General features: G+C 41.0%; 1 protein-coding gene across 1 annotated transcript in view; it reads left to right on the top strand.

Moving 5' to 3' along the window:
* Positions 1-15,798, top strand: part of LOC111864671 (pyroglutamylated RF-amide peptide receptor) — an 80,091-nt gene that overhangs the window by 50,991 nt on the left and 13,302 nt on the right. The window contains exons 6-7 of the mRNA XM_033751525.1: positions 1,791-1,954; positions 2,242-2,385. Coding sequence (XP_033607416.1) covers positions 1,791-1,954; positions 2,242-2,385 — 308 coding nt within the window. The remainder of the gene's footprint in view (positions 1-1,790; positions 1,955-2,241; positions 2,386-15,798) is intronic.

Here is a 15,798-nt window from a genome sequence, read left to right as displayed (position 1 = left end):
ACATTACTCGTGCTCGTGTGACTCGCTATGCTCGCGAGTAATGTGGACGATATGACAAGTCACGAGACAAGCAAATTTTAAACTTTTAATTTAAAAACTACAGCCAATAAATTAAAATACGACTACAGCCTATACACACTACGAGTAAATATACGGATCCTCACGCGCCGAAGCCTGGCGAGCAACTGAAGTAGTGTGGACGAAGATTTACGAGCACAAGTAAAACCCAGACGAGTCTCCCGACGAGCACGAGTAATGTGGACGCGCCTTTATGTTTCGCACAGGAAACAGCGATTTTCCCCCTTAAGAACAGTATTCGGTTGACCATTGTAGAGGAAACGTAATGTGTTTTCTATGAGGTAGGAACTTAAACTTTGTGTGCTATTTAGAATAATCACAATCTTTGAAGAGTTAAAGTTTCTTTTGTTATATTACCGAGATCAAATGTGATAAAGGACTCGCCTTTAAAATTAAAATTAGGTTCTGAAATGAACAAAATTATACCAAAGCTAAAAATTAGCTACAAAATGTATTCTACGTCTGTCGTATCGTGTGCCGTCGAAATCGGTTAAATGCTTTGAATCCTATTAATTGTGGACCAGCTTCATCCATTTACATCACTGCACACAATTGCTGTTAGGGCTCAGCTCGCAGTAGAGTTAACATAAATACCACCGTAAGACAAAATAATCTAAATAAATATCGGTATGGAATGGGGGCTCTCAGTTCATGCGGAACTTAAATACGATGCATTTAAGATTCGGTCGGGTAAAGGTAAAGAAGGTAAAGGTACTCCTGTACCAGGCCGTGGAGGCCCATAGGGTTGTCAGACGTCGAGGCTCACACATTATCCAGACAGTCGGCTCACAGATGGCGGTAAGGTTATCAGCCTTACGCTCCGACCACCCTTTACCCCCACTCCGGAAAGGTTACTGGTACTCATTTGTGTTACAGGCTAAGTTGATCCCAAGGCCATAGTGCGGCTGGAAGGATTAGGTGAATTGGAAAAATTCACCTCATCGGTGCTCGAACCCGCAATCTTCTGGCTTGTGGTATAGTGCCTCAACCAACTAGGTTACCGCGTGCCCGACAGAAATGAGTACCAGGAATCTTTCTGGGGATGAAGGGCGGCCGGCGCGTAAGGCTGACAACCTTACCGCCAACTGTGAGCCAGTTATTTAGAGAAAATGTGGAAGCCTCGACATCTCACAACATTATGGGCCTTCACGGTCTAACACAGGAATAGCTTTACCTTAGTTTCGGTCTGGTAATATTATGGCTCAATATAATATTATAATAATTATATAATTATGGCTCAAAACATGATGAAAATAATAGAAAGTTTAATTTCGTTGAAGAGTCCACTTGATTGTACCTAAGTTCCAATGGTCGCTGCTCCTCAGTCTTATGTTTTCCTTCGAGAAAACCTTTAAAGATGACATATTGTTACAGGTACAAATACTGTATTAACACTTAGAATACAGTGTAATGAAAGGCTTACGGTTGAGCCAATTTCCTGTCTGAGAACCGACGGATTGCAGCTGAAGTATGTTTTATTTTGGGCACAAATCGTTGAGAATAGAGCAAATTTAATTTAAAAAAGTTTTCTCTGCGACAATGACTAGCACGACGCATAAACAACTGCTCCTTGATAACTATGCAATGTAATCCATCACATTAAACTCGATTTCTGGAAATGCAAGAAAGTGGTTTAACTTTGAAAGGATTAAATAAACTTCTAAATTTTGCAATTAAACTATATGTTATTCTTGTTATGTGGCTCTCTGCAGGTTATCAAGATGTTAGTGGCTGTTGTGGCGCTCTTTGTCCTGTGCTGGGCTCCGCTCCTCATTTTGAACGTTCTTTACGCCTACGGAGTAGTCTCCAAGTACAGCAATGACGTAGAAATCAAGAATGTCCAGTCGGGTTTCACTGTCATGGCCTACTCAAATAGGTAAGTGCGTTGAATTAGAAGAATGCCTCACATAGCTACGTCCTCATTGAAAAACCCATAGTTATCCTACTGGTCAACAAATTCCAGGACTTTTATCGACCATAATAAAATCATATTATTATGTTAACAAAAGCCGGCCACTGGACCCTATCCAGATAGGCTACATGTCCATCCCATCTCATATTCCTTTCGGTAATGGCTGAAGAGTAGACTCATAACTAATGAAACTCTTACACATGAAACCAGACTTTTCTCTAACGCTACAATGATTGGTATGTCTTTTTCAGCTGTATTAACCCACTAGTGTACGGCTTCATGTCGAAGAACTTTCGCGAGAGTTTCTACAAGGCCCTGTGCAGATGTTGTTATCGAGGAGGCCGAGTCCCGAAACGCCATTTCTCTCTTTCCCAGACCAGAACGACTTCAGTGCGGTACGTAGATTCCAGGTAAACCTGTTGCTGCAACAGGTGAGCCGCTTCTTCTTGTCTAACATTTGATAATATTATGTGTGGTCTGACAATAAAGTTCGCGAACTCATCGTGGTGAAAGTACTACATACCTCATTGCTGAATATCACTGCGGTCGCCTTCAAACTACTCCTCTTGAGAAACTATGCACGATACCAGCGCCTAGTCCACCCTTCAGGACAATTTTGGAACTGGTTTTGTTGAACGGACTTCAGAGCTGCCGTCGTGTTACTCATGATATCACTTTCTTCAAAACGCCTTCCTTCCAATATGTCCTTCATCTTTTGGAAAAGAAAAGGCTACTGGGGCTAGATCTGGCGAATTTGGAGGGTGTTCCAGCATATTTATTTATTTACTAGCTAAAAACTTCCTCACAGACAGTCTTCTAATTCAAGCACCGACATTTCTCACGACGGCACACGGAAACACACTCAGACAATAATAGACGACACTCAGAAAGAGACTGACATGGATCAACAACAACACAGCTGTGAAACGCTGATATGCCAAAGTCATCAGACCATACTGAGGTTTCTGTCCACTGCTGCCACAGCAAGCACACGGTGGCGAGTTCGCGAAATTTATTGTCAGACCTCGTATACTTCTTTTGTTGAACCTGTCCACCCGCCTACATCAAAATTAAACTTTCTTTCATCACTATATGTCTGTTTTTATATCGGCGTCCTAAACACTCAAGAGCCGGGGTAGCGTAGTCTGTATAGTGACTGGCTACGGGTTGGACGACTGAGGTGTCGGAGTTCGAGTCCTAGAATTTTCTCTTCTCCACGTCGTCCAAACCGACTCTGGGTCCACCCAACCTCCTATCTAGTGGGTACCGGGGCCTCCTTCCCCGGCGGTAAAGCAGTCGGGGCGTGAAGCTGACCACTCTCCTCCAGCTAGTGCCGAGGTCGAGAAGATGTGGATCTATTATATTTACTCCCCCATACGCCTTCATGACTTAGTGCTTAATTAGTTAAATACAGGAACAACTTTACATTTTTTACTGAAAACTCATCCCATACCTTAAAGAAACTCACCTAAAATTTAAAACTCATCATCTTTCATATTCTACGTTTCACCATAATGAATCTTAATATCACTTAGCTGGTAAAGTGCAAGGAAAAATGGCGTGTTTGCTATTTGTGACTAGGAATGAACTTTAAAAAGATCCTAATTATTAGAAAGAGTGGAATATGTCTGCAAATGAAACAGGTCTGATTGAATGAGAGAAAATACGTAGTCTTTGCTGTGTACATATAGTGTGTGGTTATGATGAGATATTTGAGGGGTTACGGCTAGTACCTTACTCTCTATTAGCTAACGGATTTTTTTGCTTCTCCAATGAAAAAAGAATGATTTGCACTGAGCAGAAGACGAATTTACTTTCTTCCCATATTGGTAAAATTTTAGGTTGCAGTGAATCGGCTACTTCCATAAAATTCGTCCTGCCATTATGAATTAAACTGTCTTCGTTTCTTCAGAAATCAAATGTCCTTTGTCATTTTAGAAAACATCTCCGAGTTGAAGAATTGTATCTAATAGGGTATAACGCCATATAGTCCGTTGAAAGCCAACCAACGGACTATACGGCGTTGTGTCCCAGAACACAGAAATCTTCATAACCACGGCTGGGGAACCTCAAATATCTCCGGATTAATTACATCTATGGCTGCCTTCAAGAGCCCTGAAGTCAGTGTTTCCGTTCCTCTCCTCCTAACATATCAAGCTCTTAGTTAAAAAAACAACCAAAAGGTAAGTTAGTGATAAACTATCCTTATTTTGAAATAAATAAAAGTAGGCTTAGGCTACGTTCTTTATTGTTTCTCGGCTATTCGAGAAATTATATGTTAAAAAGATCTACCAGGTAAAAGTTTGTGACGATGGTACAGTAGTACAAATATTATATTTATGGACATTAAACATCGTCCTGCTTTTATCTAAAACACTGTCCTGCTTATAGTACGTATTTCAAAACACAGTGTTTCGGAGACTGGATTCTCACTCCGTCTTCAGGTAAAATCTACTCAATAAATGATATAATGATATAAACTCCGTCCCAAGTGTAAACAATATATTATGTGTCCTTGATCTTGCTCCTTTACACTACATGTTTCGGCCTCAGACGGCCATCATCAGGTGTATAACACTCACGTTGCTGTCACACTGCACCCAGCCCAAAATTTAACATTTAAAAACACTTTCCTTGTTCTTATCAACATCTACTTAGTTGATATCTGTCTGGTTTGTAGATTATTTTTGTTACACACGTTAATTTTGACGTTCCTGTAGTAACACTATAAAATCTTTAGTTCCAATTTTAAAATCCCTTAAAATTTTTCTCTAAATTTTAAAATTTAAAATTGTTAGGGTTAGTCGCCCTATGTCTAAAGTGCTGCAGCGGCTAGTTCTTGTTTCCACACTGTACAGCTGTTATCCTGTGTAGTCTTCCTGTGTGCGTGCCGCTTTACTACGTGTGCTGTCTGATGTACTGTGACACAGTACATCAGACACGGAATAACACCTATACAGTGTGGAAACAAGAACTAGCCGCTGCAGCACTTTAGACATAGGGCGACTAACCCTAACAATTTTAAATTTTAAAATTTAGAGAAAAATTTTAAGGGATTTTAAAATTGGAACTAAAGATTTTATAGTGTTACTACAGGAACGTCAAAATTAACGTGTGTAACAAAAATAATCTACAAACCAGACAGATATCAACTAAGTAGATGTTGATAAGAACAAGGAAAGTGTTTTTAAATGTTAAATTTTGGGCTGGGTGCAGTGTGACAGCAACGTGAGTGTTATACACCTGATGATGGCCGTCTGAGGCCGAAACATGTAGTGTAAAGGAGCAAGATCAAGGACACATAATATATTGTTTGCACTTGGGACGGAGTTTATATCATTATATCATTTATCGTATAGAGTGCAACAGGATGCTTAAATATAATATTAAAATCTACTCAGTTGGACTAGCTCTATCGATTGGGCTCAACTTAATAAGTTGTTCATGAAGACGAAGACAGAATCCAGTCTCCAAAACGTTGTGTTTTGAAATGTAAACAGGGCGGTGGATAATGTCTAGAAAAATAATTTGTACTAAATTCTATGTTGTTGAGAAACCAGAAGGTATATACCCATGTCCGTAATTTGAATCTGTCTTGGGCAAGTTCATTGTAGTTTATATTATCATTGTCTCTCCTAAGTCCTTTTATGATTTCGACATCCGATACTGCTCAACATATGGCGCTAATAAATATTTGTTACACCAAGAAAAATATTGATAAAATATTGGTAATATATCTGAACATGGGAAAAAAATAAGAACAATTGTTAATGGCTGTTTCGCTCTCATGGTTTAGAAATTGTCAATTTACACATGCAACAGAACGTGATTTATGTATACTGCATTTAATAACTGAAAATAAATTGGTGTTGTTTGAAGCCTAGAACTTCATCCATACAACGACGTTTAGGTTACGAGCAGCCATAATGTCAGAGAAAGCATTTACGTGTATGTTTGTGATATTGTCCTACGTACTTTCTGCTTATTCCGCAATAGAAATCTAGCGCAGAAACACATTAATATTATTATTTTTGTTATTTTCACTGCTTTGTTACTGTCGCCATCATTATTGATTAGTCAGAAAAGTCATTTGTTCAAGATATCCTTTGAGCACTCAAAGCGGAACGCTGGAATTTTTTCGTTATGCTGTTTCCAATTCTCAAAACTTGTGCCAACTCATGTTTCTTGCTTAGACCTTGTAACACATCTATCCTTAGAAGGGAACCGTAATATGGTTACGTTCATTATTATCGTAATATCTCGATCGTAGCTTATCCATCTATCTATCTATCTATCTATCTATCTATCTTTGGCTTTACTGCCGTTTGTTGGACTTTGGCTGCTTTTTCATTTCCTTGATCTTGTTTACGCATTTGATAGGGCTCCTTGGATGAGTGGTCAGCCCGTTGCAAGGCAGCTACCTGCAAACAGAACAACACAGACACAGAATAAATGCACACAGACAGCCATGCCTCTAGTGGGATTCGAACCCACGAACCCAACTTTCGTGCGGGCGAATACAGTTCATACCTTAGAACACGCGGTCACTCTGGTCGGCCTCGATTGTAACATATAGGCCTAAATCCCTTAACTGTAGAAGAGTTAGTTCACAAAATTTCAGTCAAAGAATCCCAAGAGGATAGACTTAGGCATAGGTTGGAGGAATACTGCAAGGGATCGTAAGGAATTAGGGACTGTGTGTGTGGATTATTGTCAGCTGGCTGAGGATAGGTGTCAATGAAACGGTATATTGTGCATACGGCAGTATGCACAAGTAAAAGGCGAGCTGTGACTTCCTTAGCGAGGTACGATCATCGCGTCAGGAAGGAATTTGTTTTATGCCTCCGTGTAATCAGTTCAGCGACTAGTGACGAAAGGAAGAACCTAATGGCTGTCGTGAAACAAGACCTCGAGGAGTATTCTTGCGACGTCACTTTATTACTCAACGCCGTAACTACAATCCAATATAACTATAACACAAAATGTTGAACAAGCCGCTTCACAGTCGTTCAATTCGTGTTAACAACTCTCACTAGACTGCAGACCTGCTCGAGAGTGAACTGTGGAACTGTAACTGTAAACTTCCAAGTCCAAGTCACATTGCGACTGACTGTCAGTCAGTCAGTATGTCTTGTTGTCGAACCCCGGCTGGGGCTCATGACCAGATTTGTTTTCCTTATATGAAAGTTGCTGTCCTGTCAATTTGCGGAGCCCTCCCTCACGAGAAGTCGGGTCTGTCATTTGTCAGTCACAGTCCGTATTGGTAAGTTCATTGTCAGTATTTACATATATTAAAGATTTAATCTTAATTCCTATTTCTATGTACAATATATACAAGACCTCTGTCAGTCCAGGCTCAGTACAGCAGATTATGCCCTAGTAGTAATTGCTACCACAGCAGTCTGGTCACTTGAACGGTCGTATGCCTGACCGCCTCCAAGTTTAAGCCTCTTATACTTTCCGTGTCGGGCTTCGCCTTGTCCGATGTTGCGAACATTCTCATATTCATGATTTTATATGACTTCTGCTTGTTTCCTGCATAATTTTGTTACATAGTCATATACGTACGGGATTCTGAACGCCATGTACAAATCGCGGACCGATGTGCGCCATGGAAAATTGCCAATGGTGTGGAGAACCTTGTTTTGCAGGCTCTGCAATTTCACTAGATGGGTGTCTGCCGCGAAATCCCAGGCGGGACTAGCATAAGTCATTACGGATCTAATGAGAGCTTTGTGGAGGGTCAGTTTACTGTTAGCGCTCAATCGCTCAATTCTGAATAGGGAATATACTCTAATGAATGTTCTGAAGGCCTTGGCTTCAATCGTTTCTATGTGCAATCTCCGTGTATCTCTCTTTTCGAATATTACACTTAGATATTTTGCACTATTTACAAATGGAATATTTCGTCCAGTTAGAGTGAGACAAGACTCGGGCGGTCGACGACCAAGTCCAAGTCACATTGCGAGTGACGGTCAGTCAATCAGTAAGTCTTGGTGTCGAGCCCTGGCTGGGGCTCATGACCAGATAGTTATTAGTGTTTGGCATTTACGGTCTTGTTTCTGTGCGGCGCCCTCTCTGACGAGAGGACGGGTCTGAAATAGCTGTTTACTCAGCCGTTGCTAGGCAGCGAATGGTTTCTAGCTTGCGATTGGTTAGTACCCGATCCACTGTTGTTGTAGACCTTACATAGCAACGACTGTTTGCTCGCTGTTACTAAGCAACCCTACCTGAGCTGTCACTGTAACGTTTGCGGGGTAATGTCGCTGGCAACGCGTGAGTTATCGCGTCGCGCTGAGTTCACGGCTCTCAACAGGCCAACAGGCTACACGGCAGCATGTCCCATTAGTACCTGAGCCTATTCTGAGCCAGTTTATACCTGATTTACAAGTTTTCTTATTGTTTATTAACGACGCTCACAGTAGCTTAGAAAATATATGCCCTAATGATAGCTAATGAATTGTGAAAGTTGCAGAATAATGTGATTTTGAACTAAGCTGTGTTATTTACATTCAAGATGGGCCGCACCATAGCTCAAGAGGTTAGTCGCTGGCTTCCCACCGCGGCGGCCCGGGTTCGATCCCGGGTCTGGTCAAGTGGGATTTGTGGTGGACAAAGTGGCGCTGGGGCAGGTTTTCTCCGAGTACTTCGTTTTCTCCTGCCAATCTTCAATCCACCAATTGCTGCACAATCACCCTCACCTAACATCTGGGGCTGGTACAATAGGCCAGAAGTGGCCGCAGTACAAGAGACTTAGTCCCACCCCACTAGCAATAAAAAAAATTATCATATATAATCGCATTCGAAATGTAAAATAATTGTCTTGTTAAATTAATGAGAGGGAAGTGAAATATTCGAACTATCTGACTAAGAAGTGTGACACTGAAAACAGAACTGTCTTGCTACTGTGCTTGTAATTTCATTTCAAACAACTGTGTTAGCTACGTTTTGTTTGGCCAATATGGTATGAATTTCTTATCAGAACCAACCAATACACACATTACGTCCTTTTGAAAACTATTAGTAAACTTTAGGATCTTCAAATTTCTGCTGCTTCCGATGCTGTAATTATCTACAGCTTTCAGGGTCTCGGCTATCAAGTGGAAACGGGAGAAACACGTGATCCGTGATGCATATGGAGCTTGAGACTAATCATATTCCGCTGAATGAAATTATAAAAACAGAGAAACTGACACCAAAACTTAAAAAAAAATCATGTCTTACTCCTTTAAAGACAAAATGTAAATGCGTGGATATTACCTCGATGAGGCCAAGACCGCTGAGCCTGTCATTTTTTTTCCTTGTCACTACAGTCCCAGTGGGCCAAGGCCTACCTCCATGAACTTCTCCGTTCACTTCGGTTTTTCTAGATCTTACACATTCGGTAGGACTCCTTGGGCGGGTGATCAGCTCGTCGCAAGGCCTCTATCTGTACACAGACACAGACAAACGTACACACACAAATTAACATCCATGCCCTGATTGGGATTCGAACCCACGAACCCGGTTTCCAAGCGAGCGAAGACAGTACATGCCTTAGACCGCTCGGCTACCGAGACCGGCGTCTGAGTCATTACCTATTCATAATTTCTCATCTATTCTACTATGCGGCATTATGTAATACAGGTTTAACAGCGCCATGAAGTAAATCACAGAACGACTGATTGTAAATAAAGCAAAGTGAGAGTTACATTGCATATCTCTGGTGGCTGTCATCATTTGGTTGCCCTGGAAAATATGAGGGTTACACAGAACATACGGGTAGTTCGTAGCCACACTTTACTCCGCTGTGGCGGTGTTTTCCTGAAATTTGTTCAGTATTTTTAAGAATAACCTACAGACTTACTTAAAGCATGACATATTATTTTCCTTTCGTTATTGCAGATAAGAGTAATTATTCTTTCATATTTTGTAGATTGACATATATAAATTTATCAATACCTACAGCATAGTCAAACACTGAAATATACAAAATACTAAATCTTCGTTACTACTTTCATTTCTGGAAGAAGGAAAACTTGGATAGTGTATCATTGTGATTTCTTTGTACGTATGTACGCATGTATACAGCAGCAGCAGCAGCAGCAGCAGTAGTAGTGGTACTTATGATTAAGGTGATGTTTGTGATGGTAGTAGTAGTAGTAGTAGTAGTAGTAGCAGCAGCAGCAAGTAGCAGTAGCAGTAGTAGTAGTAAGTAGTAGTAAGTAGTAGTAGTAGTAGTAGTAGTAAGTAGTAGTAGCAGCAGCAGCAAGTAGCAGTAGCAGTAGTAGTAGTAAGTAGTAGTAAGTAGTAGTAAGTAGTAGTAGTAGTAGTAGTAAGTAGTAGTAGCAGCAGCAGCAGTAGTAGTAGTAGTAGTAGTAGTAGTAGTAGTAGTAGTAGTAGTGGTAGTGGTAGTAGTAGTAGTAAGTAGTAGTAGTAATATCTGTTGCATATAGTGATCGCCTCCGTGGTCTAGTGGTCACCGTACCTGGCTACAGATCCGGGTTCGATTCCCGGCGCTACCAGATTTTTTCTGAGAAGTAGTGGGTCTGGAACGGGGTCCACTCAACCTCGTGATGATAACTGAGGAGCTATTTCAAGGAAATAGCGGCTTCGGTCTAGGAAACCGAAATTAACGGTCTTTGGGATCCGTTGCGCTGACCACGCGACACCCTCTGTCCCCTAAAGTTGGCACTAACTTCGCCAACAAGCGGCGGTCGCTCGGTCGGTATAGTTCGCTTGCGGACTAAAATCACGGAGTTTGTTTTTCTTTTTGTTTGGTAGGAACAGTATTAGTTGCAGTAAATATGTAGGTAGTGATCATGAACAAATAGAAGAGTCCTATTATTTTACAAGCTGACGCATATATTGACATATGTAACCCAATATTCGAAACATAGAATTAAACACTAGTTAGCAGCACATACACCTTATGTAAAAACAGAACCACCGCAAACGCTACGTGGACCAGCGGGCAACAGTGATGGACATTCTATCTGAGAACAGCAAAAGAGAATGACGAAAGTCAGTTACAAAGCTAGAAGAAAAAATGTGCAAGGCGTTTGATAGTTCACAAACAACATTGTTATATTAATTTAAAAATAGATATATAAGAAAAAAGAAATAAACGTACAAATAATAATAATAGAATACTATCAGATTTATGTTAAGATATATACTACGAATCGTGGGAGCCCACTGTAATAGAATAAGATGTTTATGAGAATGTGCTGCAGAGGGCTGGATGGGCTTTGCCTATCCTTTTTTATATTTACGATTATTTTTCACAATAAAATACAGAATAAACCAAGCTTAGCAAACATTGGTAACAGCTAAAGACGCCACAGTAAGAGGAACTGCCCATCACCATAGGGTAAGTACCTAAAGAAACACAAATATTTGCCATGCACAAACTACTAATGCAAGATACTAGTAAATATTACGGACACATGGGCGCATAGACTAGGGCATGCCACAGAAACTGAGGTTGCGGACGGAAGCACAGAAGTTTCATCAGCAATTTTAAAGACACTTGAAGATGACGAATGTTGATCGAAACATTTGATATGCATAGAGAGTGATGTAGAAAAGATTTAAAATTTAAAACTTTTTAAGGTTTTAAAAAGCGAGTTGCATGTAACAAGGAACAAGTTACATATATTTTGCCTGTTGTAGTTATATCCAATTCAGTATTACATTATACGAGTACATGAGCAGTAGCTAAACATTAAAGGAGAAATAACACTGAAATTGAGGAATTAAAATTTACTAGTACTAATGCAATTTGAAATAGAAGGTTGAGGAGGACTCGAATCGTGCCTCGGAGCCCTACCACAATACAGTTACATGTTTTTAAAAAGCCGAAACCACCGTATATATTGGCAGGGGTACGGAGTGAATTGAAACGCTTTTGGTATTCTGCGCTAGGCCCAGGGTAGGAAACTGGACTCTGGAAAGTTACATATCCGCCGCTGATTTGCTGCAGGGATATCAAGACAGACGGTCTAAGTGATTATTTCAGCAACGTTGTATTTTATGGTGAAGCAATATTCAACATTCCACGAAACGTAGGCAGAAAGAATATCAATTTGTGGGTTCTATTTCACATAAGTATGCCTAGAACATATGATATTCCCTTGAAGTGAATATGGAGTGTACACCCACAAGCAGTAGAAAGAATAGGTCTCACTTTCTTCGCAGAAAGACAAACAATAGAGTGATACAGTGACTTCTTATGAAACTACAATTCCCGCTGCTGGAGTTACGTGTTAAAGTAGTCTCCCAGCATTATTGCGCATGCTCGTGTTTCAGTTTCACAGTCAGTAAATATTTAAATGTTAAATAGAGTCATCCTTTCATTGAGACCCTGTGTTGTATTTCCTTCTTCTATTTTTAACAATTTGGATATATTTATTTGCTCGTTCAGGATATTTATATTTAAATCATGAACCTAATGTGACACACCTTTTTCTGTAAACGTGTTACCTTAGTTCTTTAAGTGTTACCAGAATTTCAATGATTGGCATGGTCACACTGTCCGTGGTTATGAGAAGAAATTCATTTGAATGATACATTTAATACAATTCAGTGTCATTTCCTTGTCACGTCTGCATACAGTCTCAGTGCATATTTCTGAAACTTGCGACCGACGTAAAGAATCCAAATATTCATGACGATCTTAAAAGTAGAGTAAAGTTTGGAAAAGCAAGTTACTGTTCATTTCAGAACACAGAGAATATATTTATCTCCGCACGTCCTACATAAAACCTAAAATTAAAATATGTAAAACCAGCTTTCCTTTCACTTTATCAAACTTGGGTTCCCACTTCGTGGAAGAATATAAATTCAGAATGTTGGTGAACAAAGCACTGTAGATATATGCGGTCTTAACCAAAATTAAATAACAAGAGACTGTAGGAAACCAGGCAAAGGGGAACTTCTTAATTTGTACTTTTCACTTAATGCTGTAAGGGTGATTAAATTATTGAGGATGGTACGGAGGAAGTACTTAGCTTGCATGGGGACATTTTAAAATCATAATGCATATAATGTACATATGTGTATAATGGTTTCAACTGACCAGTATCGAATGGCTTACTTTAATTCAATACTGAACCTTCGATTCAATGAAAGTAAGAAATTTCTCGACCATTTGCAAAACTGTCATCTGCTTAAGTATGCTCTGTGCAGCGGGATTAGTGCCAGTGCTTAGGAAAGTATGCTCTATGCCGTGAGTTTAGTGCCAGCGCTTAGGAAAGTATGTTCTGTGCCGTAAGTTTAGTGCCAGCGCTTAGGAAAGTATGCTCTGTGCCGTAGGATTAGTACCAGCGCTTAGGAAAGTATGCTCTGTGTCGTAGGATTAGTGCCAATGTTTAGGCACGTATACTCTGCACCGTAGGATTAGTGCCAGTGCTTAGGCAAATATGCTCTGTGCCGTAGGATTAGCGCCAATGTTTAGGCACGTATGCTCTGCGCCGTAGGATTAGTGCCAGTGCTTAGGCAAATATGCTCTGTGCCGTAGGATTAGCGCCAATGTTTAGGCACGTATGCTCTGCGCCGTAGGATTAGTGCCAGTGTTTAGACGAGTATGCTCTGTGCCGTAGGATTAGTGCCAATGTTTAGGCACGTATGCTCTGCACCGTAGGATTAGTACCAGTGCTGAGGCAAGTATGCTCTTTGGCGTGGGGTTAGTGCTTCTGCCTACTCAAGTATGCACTTACCTATGTTAGTGCCAGTGTGCAGGCTCACATTCATTCGTTAAGAAATTCATATGTAAGAATGTCTGAAGAGATGCACGATCAATTGACTTACTAGGTGAAATGATAATGGGGTATCACAGAAACGTAAAAGGTAAAGTTGTCCCCGTACTTAATTAATTAAGCACTACGCCATGAGGATGTGCGGGGAGTGGAGATATAGGTCCACCATTCTTAACTTCAGCACTAGATGGATGTGAGTGGATATCTTCACGCCCCGGTCGCTTTACCTCTGCGAAAAGAGTCCCTGGTACCCATTCTATAGAGGGGTGGGTGGGTTCCGGATCTTGTCTGGACACTGTAGAGAAGGGAAGTAGCTCTTGCTCTTTCCGGGAATAGAAACCCGCATCATCTAGTTTGAAGCCCATCGCAATAACCATTGAGTACAATACGATGNCGGACCAGAATGAAAGACCTTAAACGATGTACTTAGTCTTAGCAATACACAGAAAACTGTCAGTTGGTTGGCTCTGCGCGTTAATTTCTTGGTGTATGTGTGTGTGTGTGTGTATTACTTTCATCCGAACGAAGTTTAATCGGAATTCCAGAAGGGACGAGACCATTTGCGAGACAGATGCATAGGCAGAAGGAGACTCCTACAGCATATATTAAAGTGTGAGGATGTGGGATCAATTTGGATAGCTCAAGTGGGGTCCAGCGGCAGGCCCTTGAGAACATGGTAATAAACCTTCAAATTCTATTAAATCCGAAGCACTTCCCTGCCAATATGAGTATTCTGCAAGTGTTTATCAGTAGGACGTCCTGCGATTTTCGCCTGACCTCAAAGGTACTGATGTACAAGACAAAATGTTAAAGCTAGCCCTGCAATAGGCAATGGAGTTCTGTAAGATTTTAAAAGCAATCGGCTCACAGACGGTGATGAAGTTGTCGGCCCTGCGTGCTGGTCGCCTTTTACCCCTAGAAAGATTTCTAGTACTCATTTGTGTTATTAGCTGAGTCGAACCCAGGGCTATAGCGCTGCTGGAAGGATTAGGTCAATTGAAAAAATCCAATAAACTAATCGGGACTCTAATCGGCGGCCTTCCGGCTTGTAGCATAAGGTAATTAATTTTAAATATTAAATGCCACCAAAATCTGTTTCCTTCTGCCAGTCCCACATTTTTTCTGGATCACTGACGTAATGCTTAACAGGCATACCAACTCTCTTAGAAACGCAACACACAGCGTATTGTTTCTTCCCGCAGCGCTGCCAACAATATTGCCAATATTTTTAGGGTATTTTCAGCATGACCCAGAGAAAGCGGCTGATATTCGGGGTGATTATATCAGTGAATGTGAAGGAAACCAGTGTAGGCGTAAATATTGATACCAGCGGTAGGTGCTACGGTCGATTCCTGCTTAAAGACAAGAAGAACATCGCCCATCGTTGGGAGTGACACTAAAATGATGTGATTGGTTTACGTAGCACAGTTCTTCGTTGTCCAGGTACATGCAAAGCATCGTATATCGGTGGACTTCAGCTATGATGACAGGACCATATCTGGACGTTGGATAACTTTTCAAAAGGTGCAAGCCTTGTCGGTATTGCTGCTGTAACCGCTCACCTCCTTGGGCCCTTTTACGTTGTGCGCCACGCTGTTGCCGTCCTCCTTGATCCTACGTTGTGCTCCACTTATCACCGTCCTCCCTCTTCTCGTAGATGTCGAGAAGTTAGATGGAAATGGAGAAGAATTGTGGTTGCTGGAGCTATTACGCGAGAGCAGGTAAAGACGGGAGTAACTGGGTTCTGTTCAGTAATCAGTAGAGCTGAGTTCCTATCCCGGGTCTTATACGGGTCTGTCTCGGGCAGGGCAGGAAGAACCTTTCTGCTTCAATCACACACACACACATTTTAGACCGTTGCACTTAGTAGTCCTTTAATCGCCTCCAGCTTACGGAATAGAACTGAATTTATTAATACCTTAATTTGAACTTTACTTATACTACTTTACAGAAGGGCCGTAGTTGTAAAATTTGTGTCCGACTTTGCCGAATGTTGTGTCAAGACTCCTCGAGGTGGAATGCCCTCTCTCTGAATTCTGAGGTCCACGAACCCCAGACTCCAAGAGAAAT

Source organism: Cryptotermes secundus, unplaced genomic scaffold (genome assembly GCF_002891405.2).
Source record: "Cryptotermes secundus unplaced genomic scaffold, Csec_1.0 scaffold326, whole genome shotgun sequence".
Classification (NCBI taxonomy): Eukaryota; Metazoa; Arthropoda; class Insecta; order Blattodea; family Kalotermitidae; genus Cryptotermes; species Cryptotermes secundus.
Note: the sequence above shows the minus strand (reverse complement) of the source record. Positions and strands in the feature narration are given on the sequence as shown.